The 18,221-nt window shown below is 54.6% G+C and overlaps 1 protein-coding gene across 1 annotated transcript; it reads left to right on the forward strand.

The window, feature by feature from the left end:
- Positions 1 to 5,254: 5,254 nt before the first annotated feature.
- Positions 5,255 to 13,209, forward strand: SNAI1 (snail family transcriptional repressor 1). Its single transcript, XM_086702467.1, has 3 exons — positions 5,255 to 7,118; positions 7,701 to 8,228; positions 12,224 to 13,209. The coding sequence occupies exons 1-3, from the start codon at positions 7,037 to 7,039 to the stop codon at positions 12,406 to 12,408; spliced, it is 795 nt and encodes a 264-aa protein (XP_086558593.1). The 5' UTR covers positions 5,255 to 7,036; the 3' UTR covers positions 12,409 to 13,209.
- Positions 13,210 to 18,221: the final 5,012 nt, after the last annotated feature.

Consider the following 18,221-nt stretch of genomic DNA (forward strand, 5'->3'; position numbering starts at 1 on the left):
GGAGACAGGGTCAGCCTTCTGCCAGGAAGGTGAAGCTAACGGGGGGACATCAGTCCAGTCTGACGGGCGAGGCTGCCAAGGCCAAATTAGGGCATGAGACAGTTGGAGAGATAGTGTGTGTGCGAACCCCTGGTGGCAGTGCACGGAGATTAGCAGGGGGAAGGCGCGCTCTGCACCTAGAGGAGATCCCAGCGACCCGTCTTGGGCCTGGAGCACCAGCGGGAGCATCAGCATGCCAGGTGTGGGGAGGCCCGGCTGCAGGGCATCCCTCAGCCCACACACACAGACACCTGCCGCCCTCGAGGCCTGGGACAACTGCCTTTGAAGCAGGGTGATCACCTCCTTCCAGTTACCCAGGATTGTTCCAGAACCACCCCCTTCTTATTACCCCAGTGAATAGATAAACCACGTCTCAGGGGCAATCAGTATAGTCTTGGTTTTGTGGTTGGCTTTTTTTCATGACAAAGCCGTTTATTTGTAATTGTCACATGTGTATCTAAAATAAAACATTCATATCCTTCAGAAAAGGTTAGGAGAAGGGACACTTGGGTGGCTCAGTTGGTTCAGTGTCCGACTTTGGCTCAGGTCATGATCTCACGGATCGTGAGCTTGAGCCCCGCATTGGGCTGTCTTTTCTGGCGGCACAGAGCCTGCTTCGGGTCCTCTGTCCCCCACCTGTCTCCCTGCCCCTCCCCCTCCCCTGCTTGTTCTCTCTCTCTCTCTCAAAAATAAACATAAAAAAGAAAACTGAAGCCTCCTTCCTACCCCTGTCCTCTTCCCTCCTCAGATGCTACCAGATTCTTGGGTCACCTTTCACAGATAGTCTGTGCCCACGGGGTGGATATTATCTTATTTACTTCTGCACAAAAGGCAGCCTATTAGATATGCTGTTCCCTTGACTTTTTGTTTTTCACTTAAAAGTCTAGCAGTTCATTCATCCATTTGGCTAATATTTATTAAGCACCTCCTCTCGGGTGCGTAGGTCAGAGCAGTAAATAAAACTGGTCCTGCCCCAATGGAGCCGTCTAGAGCAGAGAGTGAATATTTAGGTTTTAGGCTTCAGTAGTGAGGACATTATGTAGGTACCTATATAAGAGAAAATACATTTCCACAATTTTTTTTGTTGTTGACAATATGTAATATTTAGGAGCACCTGGCTGGCTCAGTCAGTTAAGTGTCCCAACTTCGGCTCAGGTCATGCTCTCATGGTTTGTGAGTTTGAGTCCTGCGTTGGATTCTGTCTCCCTCTATCTGCCTCTTCTGTGTATGCTCTCTCGCTCTCAAAAGTAAGTAAATAAACATTCTTTAAAAATGTAATATTTAAAGATAATTTTTTGATAATACAGGTCTACGAAAGAGAGGAATGGAATTCTCTTTTGAAGATTTACATTTTGCTTTTAATTGGGATTCCAAGTTAGTGTTCCCCATCCTCAAATCGATTGCAAACAGTCATCTGTAAAAGCCATTCTTTTTTTTATTTTACTTTTTATTATTTTTTTTATTTGAGGCGGGGGGTGGGGAGAGAGGGAGAGAATGAGGCAGGTTGGGGAGGGTCAGAGGGAGAGAGAGAATCCCAGGCAGGCTTCACCCTCAGTGTGGAGCCCAATCCCACGCGGGGCTCCATCCCAAGACCGTGAGATCATGACCTGAGCCGAAATCAAGAGTTGGTCGCTCAACCGACCGAGCCACCCAGATGCTCCTGTAAAAGCCATTCTTAGCACAAGGGGCCATAAAAGGCAAACCTTAGGTTGGATTCGGTCCATGGGCTGTATTTGCCAACCTCTGGTCTAAAGGGCAATCAGCAAAAAAGTAAAACATACACAATGTCAGGTAGTGGTTGAGTTGCAGGGAGAAAAGTCAAACAGGGAGGGAGATAAGGGAATGAGGACTGGAGAGAGAAGGGGTGGGTGGCTGACGAAATGGTGCCAGAGAAGGCTTCCCTGAGGAGATGAGGGGGATGAGCCTGGAGGCCCTCTGGAGGGAAAACATTCCAGGGGAAGGGGGCATCACATGCAAGTTACCGGAGCTGGAGCATGCCCAGTGTGGTCCATTGTGGCTGGTGCCTCATCAGCTCGGAAGGGCCACGAGGGCCGGACCCTGCATTAGACCTCCTGGTGTAATGCAAACGTTGGGTTTTCCTATGAGATGGGAGCCATGGAGGGTTCATATACACAGATGGTCTTTGACATTTTAACAGCTGTAAAATATTCCATTGATTGGACTATTAGGTATTTAACAAGTCCTATGATGGATGACTTGTGCTACCCTATTAAAATTAATGAGGCTAATACTTGCACATGATAAAAAGAAAAAGACCTGGGATGTGGGATGTGGTAAAGCCTCTCCCTGCCACCCCTGCCTGGCAGCCACCCAGATCCCCTCCTGAGAGACAATCACCGTTACCAGTTTCTTGTGTCTCCCTCCAGAGGTGGCTTCTGTGTCTCTAAGAAATACCTATATATTTCCCCCACTTTCTATGCAAATGGTATTACATTGTGCATGCTGTTCGCACTTTGGTTTTTACCACTTAATGTCTTGATGATCCTTCATCCATTACATGCAGAGCTTTCTCCCTTTTGACAGGTGTGTAATATGACTGCACCATAATATATTAAATGGTCTCCAGATGGGCATTGGCTTGAGTGTAAGAGCATCAAATACTACCTTGGGAGGCTACAGAGATACCATAGGAGTGAGGCTCCTGCACAGAACCAGGCACACAGGAGGTGCTCAGCAAATTGGAACGAAAAGGGTTTGCACATCTTTTCTGGGAGCCCCCAACTCGGGGCCACATTCAACAGACTTTGACCCAAATTCTCTCTTGAAAGCCATTTATATCCTGGGATGGTGATTTTGACTCCTTCAGAGGTCCTCTGGGGTCATAGGCCCAAGGCTGAATCACTGTTTGCTTTCAGGCAAGTGTGAGACACTCGAAGAAGCTTTGTTTTTTAAATCAAGGAAGGATAAGGGTGGTGGTTGAGCCTTGGCTCATTCCTTGAACTTTCTGTAGACATCGTCTTCTTCCTGGTCAAGATTAACTCTTTGACTCTGATTCAGCCACCCGGTTAATAATCTAATCAACAGGGGCCAAGTGGCCTAATATACAAAGAGTTCTTGGCAATTAAGAATTTCATCGATTCCATGACCAAAGGACATGAAGGGATAGTTCGAACACGGAGAAACAGAATGGCTTTGGAACACGTAAAAATGCTCCACCCCATTCATGTGAAATGCAAATTGCAACTAGGAGGTCTCACTTTCCTTTATCAGATGGGCAAAGATAAAAAAGTTAGAGTATACCCTGCCTGGCCAGTTTTTAAGAAGGGGCCCTCACTTCCCTGCTGGTGGAACTATAATTTAGTTTAACCTTTTTGGACGATGTTTGGACAAATGTGTCAACATTTTATATAACGGCACCTTTGACCCAGAGTGCACAGATGTGTGTTCAACACATCCATGGAAATTGCCACGTTGTTTATAGTAGCGGAAAAATTGTAATCTAACCTGAAGGCTCTGGGAGGGAAAGTCCTCTTGTTAAATACATCCTGCCATTGTAGTAAAATCCATACAATGGAAGGGTCTTCAGTCTTGCAAAAGATTAGGGAAACTGCATGTAATCTGGAACGATTTTCAAGATACTGAATATTGTTACTTGGGAGGATAAAGCAAGATACAGGCTAGCGTGTGGGCTCCCATTTGTGGTACCTAAAGAAGGCATGTACGTTAGTCTACATATATGTCTCCTTGTTTCTATAAGGACCCCCGGGAGATCATACAAAGCACTGGTTAAAAATAATTGCCTTTGGGGAGAGAAATGGATATCTGGGATGAAGGAGACTTTCTTTTCTGTTTGGGTGTCACATTTTTAGTTACTGTTTTTACTTTTAGTGGGGGACGGACACCTGTGGAAAACGCAGGCCTCTGTTCAAATGTGTCTTCCCCTCAGAGGCCTTTCCTGGTCACATTAGATATTCCCAGACTGTCCTCCAAGACAGGTGTACCAGTTTTCACCCCCATTAGTGGCATGTGTTCCCAGCCTCGAGCGTGGCGGCTCAGAAGCGGCCTCAGGGAGCGCCTCGGCCAGCAGAGGGCGCCGGAGGACCGCGCCCCAGGGCCAGGAGCGGGGAGCGAACGCCCGGCCCGGCCCGGTTCGCTGCAGCTTCGCCCCAGAGGCCGCCCACTTCCGGGAGGACCTGACACCACTGCATCAAAAGTGTCGCCTCGCTTTTCCCTGCCATATGGCCCTGGGGCAGCACCTCGGGGAGCTGGTCTGTGGCCCCGGGGCCTCGTTCGTAGCCCCCTCCCACCTCGCGGTCTCCGCCGCTTCCAAGAGGGAGGGGAGCGAGGGCGGGGACGATTCCATCCGAAAGGAGGGGACGGCCTTGATCCGAGAAAGGTCCTCCCCCGCCCTCCACCCCTTCCCGAGCGCAGGTGCCTGACCGACCCAGGAAAATGGAAACCCGGAGGCCAGGCGATGGTGTCTGCGCACCAGCGGCCCCTGGACTCCTTACCCTGGAGATAGGGGTCATTCATTCTTCCATTATGGGATTGTACCATCGTTCGTTAATCCATGATACCGTTGATAAACATTTGGGTCGTTCCCAAATTCTTGCTATTAGGAGCAAGGGTTTAGTGAATATTCTCTTGTTTCTTCTGAGTTTGGGGCTGCGCAGCAGTGCTCAGTAGAATCACCTGGAGAGTTTGAAAAACATGTTAATATGTTTATTATTAATCAGTTCCCCCCCCCCCCCCCGACTGATTAAATCAGGGTGTATGTGGAGGTGGGCCCAGGCTTGGGTGTTCCCTAGCGGAATCTAATCTGCGGCCAGGGCTGAGAATCCCTGGGATGCCCGCTGGCCTAGGAGTAGACTGTTACTAGCTCATGCCAAGCTTTTTCAAAGTGGTTGTGCCCATTGACACCGTCCTCCGCATGGGACAAAAGTCCTGCTGCCCTCACACCCTCCTCAACACTTGATATTGACCAAATTTTAACTTTTTGTTCTTCTGATGGGTGTGAAATGGTATCTCACCAGTGGTTTTAATTTGCATTTCTCTCATTACTGATGAGGCTGAGCCATTGGTGAAAAATGTTGAAACAGAGACTGAAAAGGAGCCAGCCAGGTGAAGATCTGGGGGAAGAGAGGTGGGGGGGGGGGGGGCTGGCAGGTGCCAAGGTCCTGTGGTGGTAAAGGGCTGGGATGTGGAGGAACACAAAGAAGTGGGGGGGGGGGATCATTGTGCCTGGGGAATGGGGAGAGTGGCTCAAGACAAGGTCAGCAGAGGTCAGATCAGCAGGCGGAGGGCTGTGGTGAGGACTTTGGCTTTTACTCTGGGTGAGACAGGAACATGGGAGGGTTTCAGCGGAGAGACATGGTCTTACTCCTCCCTCTGGCTGCATGCGGAGAATCATATTTTGGAACTAAATAGACACAGGAGAGGGGTGTATTCTAAGTAGTGACTGCATATGGCCCATCTCTCCCCCCTACCCTAGACTCGACTCAGCAACTAGAACACAGTTGTCCCAAACAGACAATTGTCCCTGCCCTCATTCTAGGTGGTGAGTAGTGGGACTTACAGGTTTTCATAGCCCTTGCTTCATAGATGAAAACAAGTGGGATGGGACTTATTTATGGATTTATTTCTGTACCTCCACCCCCACCCCAGGCCTGGCATGGCCCTCTCTGGAGTGGTGGGTCCCCGGGAGAGCTGAGGGTGAGGTTCCAGCTGTCCCTCCCCTGGGCCCACGCCACATGGGACCAGTCGGTGCCCCCACTGTGGAGCCCAGCGTTAGATCCTTTAGACACAGTATTGATGACGCCCCAGAGAGGCGAGAAGTCCTGCCTCAGCCCTTCCCTTCCCCACGTCTTTCTCCCACCTGCCCAGAGTGATCTTTCTCAACCAGACTCTAAACAGGCCCCTCCTCAGCTGAAAATCCTGTCTTGGTTCCCAGTGTCCTTGGGGCAAAGTTCAAACTCCTCTAGGCCCTGGAGGCCCAGCAGATCTGACCTCTCAGGCTTGGCCACCCCACCCCCATCCCTGGGAGCTGCTCTCAAAGACTCTGAAGTAGGCCGAGTCTTACCTCGGGCCTTTCCCCTCGGTATTTCTTCACTTCCTCTGGGAAGTTGCCCCGACCCCCTGTCAGGTGACCCGTTTCTTGACTGTCACAGCGTCCTGTGGCCTCCCCCCATCAAAGCACACTTCCCTTTGCTTAATAATTATCTGTTTACTTTCGTCTCTCTCCCCCACCGTACGGCGAGCTACACTTTACAGGTAGAGACCCCGAGTGTTTTGCTCAGGAATGTGTCCCCAGCTCCGGGAATAGTGACTGGCACGTAGCGGGTGCTCAGTAAACATTTGCTAAGTGAAGGAACGGATGCCTTTTGCTAGATGATGCCAGATTGCTTTGCAAAAGAGGCTGTGGCATTTCACACTACCAGCAGCCACGTGAAGGTGTTCATTTCCTCGCAGCCTCCCCCGAAATGTGTATAGTACTTCGTGAATCCCACGCTCTTTGCGAGGCGCCAGCCTGGCCGAGGATATTTCCGCCCCCTCCCCAAGCCTGAGGCGGAGGCGGTTTCGGAACGTCAGGTGCCCAGACCCGCGGCGGGCGGCGCCAGGGGGCGCCAGAAGCAGACGACCGTGCATCGCTGGGCAGGCGGGCGCGCGGGGTACCGAAGGGGGTCCCGCCTCGCCTGGGGCTCCCTGCGCCCGCCCCCGGCAATCCGCCGCGGGGCGATCGGAGCAGCGCCCGCGGCCGGGCCTCCGAGCGGCCCCCGTCCGGCCCCCAGCGCCACGCGGCGCGAGCCCCGCCAGCCCCGGCGCACCTGCTCGGGGCGTGGCCTCCGGCGAAGGCGCGCCTCGATTGGCGCCGAGGTGACAAAGGGGCGTGGCATCCTTCGACCACGCCCCTCCAGAGGCTGGAGTACTTAAAGGAGTTGGCGGCGCGTCTCCACTCAGAGCGCAGCGGCACGGCCTCGCGGGTGGAGTGCCTCGCGACCCCTGTGCGAACCGGCGACCCCCGGCTGCTTTGGCCACCATGCCGCGCTCTTTCCTCGTCAGGAAGTCCGCCTGCTCCCGCCGGAGGCCCAACTACAGCGAGCTGCACGACTCTTCTCCAGGTGAGTGGACGGGGTGAGGGACCCCGGGGGGCTTCGAGGAGACCGGCGAAGGCTGGCTGGGAGGGAGGAAGGAGGGGGGACTCGGGGGCAAAATCCTGGGCCCAAAATGGAGCCAAGGGGCCGGGCGCGGGGCGGTGTGCGGAGGGGTGTGAGGAGCCCGGGGCAGGTGAATGGACTGTTGGAGGAGGGCTTTCCGAGGGCGGTGGTCTTGCGTGAGTTGTCTGCTCGGCGGCCGACAGGGGAGAAGCGGGGCGGGGCGACTGGGGAAAGGAGGGGGCCGGGGCCTGGCGGGGACGCAGGGGCAGGGCCCCCGCCCCCGAGTCGGGGCTGGGCGGCGCCCTGCGCGTGAGATCTGGAGGCCGGGGCGGGCGAGCGGGGCGGCCGGGGTGAAGAGGGGCTCCGGGCGGGCAGGACGGGCCGTCGGGGCCGCGATTCTTTCCTCCCTCCAGTAAGTACTGAGCGCCGGCCCCGCGCGCCGCCCCCCCCCCCTCCGCCCCCGCCCCCAGCAGGCTACGGTTTGTTGACTGACTGCGCGACCGACCGAATGCCTGACCGAATGCCCTTTTCTCCGTCTCCCCCCAGAGTTTACCTTCCAGCAGCCCTACGACCAGGCCCACCTGCTGGCGGCCATCCCGCCTCCCGAGGTCCTCAACCCCACGGCCTCTCTGCCCACGCTCATCTGGGACTCTCTCCTGGCGCCCCAAGCCCAGCCCATCGGCTGGGCCGCCCTTCTGCCCCAGGAGGTCCCCAAGGCTGCGGAGCTGACCTCCCTGTCGGACGACGACAGCGGGAAAGGCTCGCAGCCGCCCAGCCCCCCCTCGCCGGCCCCTTCGTCCTTCTCCTCCACCTCGGCCTCTTCCCTGGAGGCCGAGGGTTACGTTGCCTTCCCAGGCCTGGGCCGGTTGCCCGCGCAGCTGGCCGGGCTCTCCGTGGCCAAGGACTCCCAGACTCGCAAGGCCTTCAGCTGCAAGTACTGCAACAAGGAATACCTCAGCCTGGGCGCCCTCAAGATGCACATCCGCAGCCACACGCTGCCCTGCGTCTGCGGCACCTGCGGGAAGGCCTTCTCCAGGCCCTGGCTGCTGCAGGGCCACGTGCGGACCCACACCGGTGAGTGACCCTGCGGGCCGCCGCCCTCCCGCCCGCGCCCCCGCCTCCGCCTGTCGGCCGGCCGGCCCGAGGTCAGGGTGGGGGGCCGGGCCGGCTGCCGCTTTCGGGGTGCGCAAACTGAGGCTCGGGCCTGCTCGCGGCGCTCGGAGACGCCGGGCGGCCACATGCACTATTCGCCGGTCAGCCAGGCAGATGGGCTGGGTGGGTGACTTTGTGAGACCCCGCAGCCTCCGATCCTTCACCGGATGGGCTGGAGTTGGGGGTCCGGGGAAAGGTGCAACCAACACCTAGCTGTCGGGGCCAGGTGTGAAGGAGCCCACCGCGCCCCGCCCTCCCCACCCCCACCCCCACCCCCTCCCCAGCCAGGCAGGATGTTGTCAGACCCCCCACCTGGCTCAGAATCCTGCTTGCAGAACTTCTTCCAACCTTGCTCTGCTGTGTCCCCACCTTGCTCTGCTGTGTCCCCACTCTGGCCTCAGTTTCCTCGTCTGTGAAATGAGCATGAGACCAGCCTGTGGGGGTTCTGCACGGGTTACATGAAAGAAAGCATATGCAGAAAGCACCTGGGCCACCACTCGATACGTGATAACGAAAATGTTTTTTTTTTAATGTTTGTTTATTTTGAGAGAGCCAGCAGGCGAGTGGGGGAGGGGCAGAGAGAGGGGAGAGAATCCCAAGCAGGCTCCACACGGTCAGCACAGAGCCTGATGCGCGGCTCGAACTCACACAACCGTGAGATCGTGGCCTGAGCTGAAATCAAGAGTTGGGGCGCCCAGCTGACTGAGCCACCCCGGTGCCCCCTGCACAGAAATGTTTTTGATGTTCGCGCCGCTTCCGTGCTGTGTGAACTTGGGCAAGTGATTGAACCTCTCTGAGCCTCAGGACTCTGATAGCACTTGTTAGGGGCGGGTATCAAGATTCAGTGTCTCCTTAATCACTTCATAATAATTTGTTATCATGGTTCTCAGGGCTGCTCTCCCTGCCCCCACCGTGGACTAGATAAACTTAGTCCTATCTTGCGGCCCTGGGAATACCTTTGCCGGCAGAAAACACAGTTCTACCTGTGTTTCAAAAACATGAGACTAAATGTGTAGAAAATTGTGAAATGGAGACTTTTCTATCCTTTAACGCTCTGGAAATGTGGAAAAGGTAGCCGCTGCGTCCTTTCAGAACTTGAAAGGTGGCTGCTCTTTGGGGTGTGACTTTGGGAGAAGGTTCAAGGGTCGTAGCTAGCAGCTTTGGGGTCAGGCTGACGGGTTTGGAGACCTCAGTTCTGGCATTTCCTGGCCCAGTGGCTGACCTCTGAGCCATGAGGGTCGGTGGGGTGGTTTGTTTAGGCCTGGCGTTTTGCAGGCATTATTGATATCATGACTCCCACAAAGTGTCCCGGGCATCCCCCCCCCCGGCTTGCAGACGACCCCCCTCCCCCCACCCCTGTCTCTCTCACTTCATGCACACACAGCCCTGATTTTAAAGGGACCTGATGTAAAGGTGTCCCGCCAACTGCCAGGCCTCTGTCCTGGGCTGAAGAGGGCTCTATTTGGGGGAGTTGAAACCATTGGGGTGCTCCCCTGAGCCCCCCAGCTTCTCCCCCCTCCCATCCTGACATTATTTTCATGTAAAGGCATGGCTCAGACACAAAAAGCCTGTTGAAATGCACCATCACCATCCTCCTTGACTCCCATTGTGTGTCTTAATGGTGGGCCCAGTGGGTGGGGGCTGGGGGAGTGGAGCAGGTGCATGGGCCAGTGGTGCCCAGCACCTGTTCCCGGCCTCAGCTGCTGGCCCGCAGCGTGTCAGGCCCCTTTAATCCGGGGAGTATCGCATGTACAGTGCCCCCCTCGGCGGCCTTTGTCCCCGCCGGCCTGGTGCCGATTTCACACTCGCCAGGATCACCATAAAGACGTCTGCGGGGGTGGGGGATCTGCAAGGGGTGCAGGTCTGTGCTTGCTGCTTGCACACACAGACCCCCCTACCCCATCACATCCTACCAAGGCCTCCCTCCTTTGTTCACGGTTGTGTCTGATCCTACGCAGCATAAAGGTAGCGTTCACTGAGCACTTGCTGTGTGGGAAGGGTATTGCCCAGGGCCTCCTTTACCTGGGTTAATGCAGTAAATCGACAGCCCCAGGAAGGAGGTGCCGTTGTAACCCCCACCTTACAGATCAGGAAACTGAGGCACAGAAGGAAATCACTTTCCCAAGTCACAGCTCACAAGGCTGGAGCCAGGGTCGCTTCACTTCTGTCAAGGAGGTGAGAGGGTAGTGGCTCTCCGTGCCCTGGGGAAATAGGACTCCGTGCCCCCTTACCCAGATCTGTGTCCAGTAAGCCCTTAGCTCACCAGGGAGTGTGTGAAGGAGGAAGAACTTCATGTGGACCTTGTAGTGCAGTCATCAGACCTTCCTGGCCTAGTATGCAGAGGGTGCTCAATAGTGACCGAGCCAGTTAACTCAGACATCCCTTCCCTAGTCCTCCTGCTAAGTCCCCCTGCTCCATGGTGTGGCCTGTTGCCTTGTCTCTCTCTGCCCCAGGAGACTGAGCCCTTGAGTGGACGGTTCCACAGTCAGCCTCAGGCATCTGACTTTGGACCCCTCCCTCCCGGTGCCCAGCACAGTGCCCCAGGCACCCAGAGGCTGATGGAATTCATTCATTCCCTGCTCTTGAATTCCAACACAGATTTAACCAGTGGGCCATGGCCTAGGGGCATATCAGGCTGAGAGTGGGAGCATAGAATTTTACTTTGTAGTAAAGAATGTTCAGTTTTATTGGCTGGCACATAGTGGAAGCTTGGTAAGTACTTGTTTAATGAGCTACTATTTGGCCTTCTTATTTAGTAGGAAATGCTGCACCCCCAAGAAAACACAATAACATTGTCGGTGTTTTCGGACTGTGTACTTATATCGTCTTCGTTGGGGCAGGAATTAGGAAAAATTGGTGAACAGCATTATCTGCTGGTGATTGAGGGGTCAGGCTCCTCTGAGGCTTTAAAAAACAACAGACTTCTCTTTGTATAAACACTTCTTGAGTGAGCACGTACTGTGTACCTAGCTCTGGGAGCAGGACTCTTTTCAGCACGGCCTGGGCCAGGCAGGTGGTACGAGGGGCACAGGTAGAAAGGGGTTCTAAACAAGTCATAAGGTAAAAGGTTTCTGTCGCCTTGTGGCGGGGTCCCAGGCCCTGGGCTAGAGGCTTGGGGTGAATCCAGGGGAGATCCCTGAATTTCAAGACTTGAGATCACTGACAGCGAAGGGAAGGAAAGAACATGGTCGGCAGGCAGCAGCACTGTGATGCGGAAGCAGCTCAGAGAAGTGGCCTAACCTGCTGGGGGGAGGGGTGTGGCCGGGAGCCTTTAAGGTTGACTCCAGCTTTGTCCCCCGATGAAGTGAATCCCGGCGTGATAATAAGGAGTACCCACTAGAGCCCCCTTACCTGAGAGGCCGTCTGTGTAGTGGTTAAAATCAAGGGCTCTGGAATCAGGGTGCTTGGTTCTTGCTGGATGACCCTGCATATCCTACGTGGCTTCTCTGTGCCTCAGTTTCACCGTTTCTAAACTGAGGACAGAGGTAGGACTGAATGAGGCGAGAGTCCCTGGCACAAAGTAAGTGTTCAGTAAATTCCGTCACCATCATTGTCATGGTGTGTTGAACACCCCCGGCCAGCTTGCCATGATGAGGGCTTTACTTACCGGCTCTGGATTACTGACTCCTGTAGGTGCGGGGGTGAACAGCTCCATTTTACCGACGAGCAAATGGGGGCTCAGAGAAGCCAGATAGATGACTTGCTCAAGGTCACCCGGTGGGAGGTGGCAGAACTCCCGATCACATCTAGGACTTTGGGCACCAGATAATAGGGCCTGGTTTTTCTGGGTCATGGGATTCCTTCAGGGTTGGGGTGATCTGGCTTCTAAAGGCCGGGGTGGGGGGACCAGGGTTTCAAATAAATGCCAGCTGTTACCCCAAGTGGTTTAGCACTCGACTCCCGTTTTCTGTCCTCAGGAGAGAAGCCCTTTTCCTGCTCCCACTGCAGCCGAGCCTTCGCCGACCGCTCCAACCTTCGGGCCCACCTCCAGACCCACTCGGATGTCAAGAAGTATCAGTGCAAGACCTGCTCCCGAACCTTTTCCCGCATGTCCCTGCTGCACAAGCACCAAGAGTCAGGCTGCTCGGGGGGCCCCCGCTGACCCTCAAAGCTCCTTCTGCCTCTCCAGACCCTCCCCCGGCCATTGTGGCCTCCATGCTTCCAACTGCCACGGAATTCCCTTCTGAGCTCCCCCTTTTGGCTGCGTTTGCCCCGCAGGACTCTGAGGACCTTTTTCCAGTTCTCTCTGCCCTGGTGCCTCGGTGGGCTCTGAGAGAGGCCTTCCCGTGGACGTTTCTGTGAACGGCTGGTGGGGAGGGTGGCTTGCAGCCAAGCGTTCTGGAGTTGGCCTCTCTGTGTGGGTTTGTGTATCCAAAGGTGTTTGGATACAGCTGCTTTGAGCTCCGGGACAAAAGCAGACAGACTGATAGGAAGCTCCCCCCACTCAGGGGAACCCACTCCTCCCCCACCCGGAACCCTCAGGCCACCCCTCCAGGAGGTGTGACTAACCACGCAGGTTCACCCCCAGGGCCTGTGGGGGCGGTCACTGACACAAGGACTGGTCTGGACCCCAGGTTGCCCCCGGGCCTGGGCAGCTATTTCAGCCTCCTGTTTGTCATGGTGGCACCTGTTTCATGGGCAATTTAACAACGTCTCAAAAGAGACTGTGAGTAATTGCTGTCACTTGTTGGGGGCCCGAGTGGGGTGCTTCAGCCTGACCGATGTGTCTCCCAGAACTATTTTTGGGGTCTGACAGGTGGGCCTGGGAGGAAGATGTTTACATTTTTAAAGGTACACTGGTATTTATATTGCAAGCAACATTTTGTACTAAGGAAACGTTTTGTATAGTTATATGTACAGTTTATTGATATTCAATAAAGTGGTTAATTTATGTATTAAGAAAGTCCACTTAGTTTTCTAGAGGGGTGGGTGTTTTAAAGGGCCTTCAGGAAGGGAGGAGGGGCCAGGGGTCCTTGGAGCTCGGATATTCCCGACACGGGCTTAAATCCTGTCCTCTTAAACGTCATGTGGCTTTGGACTTCTGACTTTGACTGTCATGGACTTTATTCGTGCACGTGGGTTTTCCTCTGAGCCTGGGTGTCCTGTCTGGTGGGGAGGGTGGGAACACCTGTGGGCCAGTGAGCAGTGCGGGGTGGGAGGGGTGGGATGCGCAGGTTCCTTGCACTTTACATGTGACCCTGATCGATTCATCCTTCCATTTTGAGGCGGACCAGGCCCACAGGGTGAGAAGCCAGCTCCCAGGCTGCCGGCTTTGCCCCAGCACTGCAGGTCTGGGGAGGGATTGGCTGCTTCTCCCAGATGAGGGAGTGGAATGCGCTGAGCACGAAGGGGACAGAGGATGTGCTTCCTGTTTCCAAGGGCTCCGGGCCCCACTCTGGCCTCCCTGTCGGACCCACACCTCTGTCTGGCTGCTGGGTACCAAATGGCCTTTGATGCAAGGAAATTGGCTGGCTGGAGCCGAGAGGGTGAGAAGCCAGGCCAAAGGGTAGGGGTCATTCAGCTTCCTGCTCGAGGACAGGACGGGAAGACAGTTAGCTTGCGTCCTAGGCTGGGATAATTCACTCCTGGCTGGTTGTCACGGTGACCTCACCTCTGGGGCCCTCCTGGGGCCAGGAGAAAATGAGTGTCCGTTCTGAGCACAAAAGGTGCTGAAGGTGCCAGTTTCCTGCGGGGAGCCGAGCAGGACTCCCAGGCGTCCCAGAGCCCCAGAGTCAGGCCGGGGGTGGGGGGAGCTTCATGTTCCAAAGGAGAGATGATTCTTTCTTCTAAACAGGAAATGGTGACCCGCGGGCCGGGAGCAGCCCTTAATGACTTGCAGCTTTCCTCCCAAAAGAAAAAAAAAAAAAAGTTCTCTAACAATCGCCAAATTGTAGCTGGCCTCCCTGAAGGGAAGTTAGGGAGTTGCGGGGGTTGGGGGCTGGGCACCAATTTGCTGAGGGCCTACTGTGTCCCGTGTCCCTGGGCCGTCATGTATATTCACCCCACAGTAGGTGCCGACACCAGTGGTGAGGGAATAAATGACTTCCCACACTCCGGGGTGGGGAGGGGGGGGGACAGGCCTGCTGGAAACCCCTCCCCGACACCCGGAATGGGGTGTGCCAGGCTCCGAGCATTCTGGGAGTCAGGGATGCCTGGCTTGTGCCCCTGTCAGGGCCCAGAGCCAGGTGCTGCCCCTCTGGGCTCCCCAGTTTCTGCCTGCATAAAATGGGGTGATGGCTGTGCCTTCCTTCCCAGAGACCAGAAAGGGACCTTCGTTCAGTAGGTCTTGAGGAGCACTGCGTGTGCCAGGCCCTGTTCTAGGCCCCTGGGGCACAGCGGTGAACAGACGGTCCCCCCTGCACTCGTGGAACTTCGGTTCTAGTGGGGGAGACAGAAAACAAGTGACTGACCACACAAGCCGCTTTCCTCCGGTGACACTCTGCCAAGACAGAATTCGAGCGATGGGGCAGGCTCACCCCATGAGGCAGGCCGCTGGCGGCAGAACCGGAGCCCTGGGCGGGCGGCATTGACGGTCCAGTTGAGACCTGAAGGGAGAGAAAGTTCCAGGCGGGAGGGAGCAGCAAGCACGACCGCTTGGAGGCTGGAATGAACTTGCCCTACGCAGAGCAAGACCAGAGCAAGACCAGGGGGCCGGGGACAGGGGGACGGGGTGGGATGGGTGAAGCATTCGTATCCCGGAGAGGATGTGTGCCTCCTGAGGACTCGGGAGTGTAGCCACCGAGCCTCTGGGCAGCCGTGGGCACCCAAGCAGGGAGTGAAGCCTGCTTTACTTGCCGGCCCGGCTCCTGGTGGAGAATGCAGGGGTGGTGGGGGATGAGCTGGGAATCCCAAGGTCCCGGGGCTGAGATGATGCTGGCCCGGCCTAGGGTGACAGAGGCCGTGGGAGACTGATTCAAGAGGCCGGGTGGCTGGGGTGCACACCTGAGGGCTAGTAGGTGAGGGTTATTTGGGGTTATTAAAACAAAAAGGGCTGTTGGCCCCGGGGAGCCCAGGTGGGTGGGGATAAAAGGAATGAGGGGCGTCCCTGCGTCCTGATAAGGGATCGTCCCCGCTCAGCCATATTGCTAAGTGAAAAATAACTTGCAGTACATGCTCCCTTTTGTGGGAAGAAGAGGGGGTGGAAATAAACATGTATTTCACTCCTGTTTGTATTTGCATATGGAAACTCTGGATTTACAATAAAATAATAAAAGCATTTCTCTAGGGAGTCACAGGAGGTGGAATGGGGTGGTCTGAAAAAGAGAGGAGAAGGGAAACAGTTTTTAGAGTTTATTATTATTATTATTTTAAAGACTTTTTTTTTTTTTTCTTAAGTAATCTCTACTCTCAATGTAGGGCTCGAACTCATGACCTGGAGAATCAAGTGTCGCATGTTCTACCAACTGAGCCAGCCAGGTGCCCCAGTGTTTTAGATTTTTAAAGTACTTTGTATTTTGAAATAATTTAACCTGACAGAAAAGTACAAAAAGCTGGACTCTTTCATTCAGATTCTTCAAAATATTGAATATTTTCTTATGCTTGCGTTTGCTCTCTGTATACACATATATATACACGTACCCACACATTATTTATTTTGGAGCCATTTGAGAGAAAGTTGTAGACATTGATGCCCCTTGACTGTTAAACATTTAAGCATGGAGGGGCACCTGGGTGCCTCAGTCGGTTCTTGATTTCAGCTCAGGTCATGATCCCAGGGTCGTGGGTTCGAGCCCTGTGTTGGGCTCTGCATTGAGCACAGAGCCTGCTTAAAATTTTCTCTCTCTCCCTCTGCCCCTCCCCTAACTCATGCTTTCTCTCTCCCTCTCCCTCTCCCAAAAAATTTTTTTTGAGCATGGATATTTAAGGACAAGAACATTCTCTCATATAACCATATAGTTTGATGATCCAAATCAGGAAATTGAGCATCGGTGCTATACTGTTATCCAATGCACAGCCATAACCAAGTTTCTATAGCTGTCCCAGTGATGTCTCCCACAGCACACGGGGGCTGCCGGTGAGGGGAGATCCCAGGTCCCACGTTGGTCCTGTCACCTTACTTTCTTTTATCCTGGAATAGCTCTTTTCTTGGCCTTTCACGATTTTGAAGTTATTGAAGTGTCCAGACCAGCTATTTTGTAGAACGTCCCCCAGTTTAGACGTTCCTGATGCTTCCTCATGATTAAGCTTGGGCGGTGCGCTTTTGGTGAAACCACAGAAGTGGCGTTGTGTCTTTCTCAGTGCAAGGTATCGTGAGGCACACGAGGTCCGCTTATTCCGTCACGGGTGACGTCAACTTCGACCACTTGGTTCAGGAGGGTCTGCCAGGTTTTGCGGGGATAAAGTTCCTCTTTTTCCCCTTTTGTACTTAATCCGTATCTTGTGGGGAGACACTCCAAGACCATGTGAATATCCCGTTACTCCCCAAACTTCCACCGACTGTTCTAGGCCTCACTGGCGATTTTTGCCTAAATCAGTTATTACTGTGGTGGTTGCCGAGTGACGATTTTCTAGCTCCGCCGTTCCTTCTCTTTTTACTGGTTGGCTTTCTACCAGAGGGCAGAACTTGCCCCCTCTGTCTGGGCCCAAGCAGCTCAGACCCGTGGGGCTGCCAGAGATGGAGTGGGAAGCAGGGTCTGGCAGGGCCATTCGATCCTCCCCTGGGCTCTTCTTTAAGGCGAGTCCAGGAAGGAAACTGGCTGTAAAGCTGATCGCCACGCAGTGTCCAGGCGGTCAGGGCTGGGGCCAGGGCCACCTCTGGGCACATCTGGGCCCCATTAGGGACCTGGCGGCTACTCAAGGGCAATGCTTGAGCCGGGATGGGGGTACTCTGGCAGGCGGGGATCTGGATCCTACTTGCTCCTTTTTTTTTTTTTTTTTTTTAAGCTTATTTATTTTTGAGAGAGACAGAGTGTGAACAGCGGAGGGGCAGAGAGAGAGGGAGACACAGAATCCGAAGCAGGCTCCAGGCTCTGAGCTGTCGGCACAGAGCCCGACGTGGGGCTCGAACTCATGAACCGTGAGATCATGACCCGAGCCGAAGTCGGACGCTCCACCGACTGAGCCACCCAGGAGCCCCGGGAGTTTATTCTTTAATTAAAAAAAAAAAAAATTTTTTTGAAAAGATTAGATGGGAGGCTCCTTTGACGTGTGATTAACACACCTTATCCTAGTGCCTTTACTGTACTCAGTGTGGTGAAGGGCTCAGTTTGTATTTGTCTAAATTAAAAAATAAATATATATGGGGCGCCTGGGTGGCGCAGTCAGTTAAGCGTCCGACTTCAGCCAGGTCACGATCTCGCGGTTCATGAGTTCGAGCCCCGCGTCGGGCTCTGGGCTGATGGCTCGGAGCCTGGAGCCTGTTTCCGATTCTGTGTCTCCCTCTCTCTCTGCCCCTCGCCCGTTCATGCTCTGTCTCTCTCTGTCCCAAAAATAAATAAACGTTGTAAAAAATAAATATATATATTTACGTGGGCATGTACTCCAGTCTCGCTCACAGGAAGAGCCGAGCCCTCCCCTTGGCCCGCAGTGCTGGCTCTGCCCCTTCACCGCTGCCTTATCCCCTCCCCGGTGCCCTCACTCCCTCCAGCCTCCCAGGCTCCCCGCCACCTCAGGGCCTCTGCACTTGCCTCTTTTCCTCCTCTCAGAGAACCACAGGCTGGGTCCTGGCAGCCATCCCTCTCCCCTTTGCATCCAGTGCCTTCCCCTCTTGACGTTTTCCCCCACAGCACTTGTCACCGTCCGACAAATCCTATTTTCACCGTTCACAGCTTCTGTGTTGACCGTCTCGCCCACCATAATGTCGGCTCGCCGGGAGTGGAAATTTTATCTGCTTTGTTCACTGTCCCATCCCTGATCCCTCATTTCTCTTGTGCAGGAGGTGTACTCTTGGTAAAATTTTGCCGAATGATGAATACA

Source organism: Puma concolor, chromosome A3 (assembly GCF_028749965.1).
Source record: "Puma concolor isolate L17-30 chromosome A3, mPumCon1.1.hap2, whole genome shotgun sequence".
NCBI classification, from domain to species: Eukaryota; Metazoa; Chordata; class Mammalia; order Carnivora; family Felidae; genus Puma; species Puma concolor.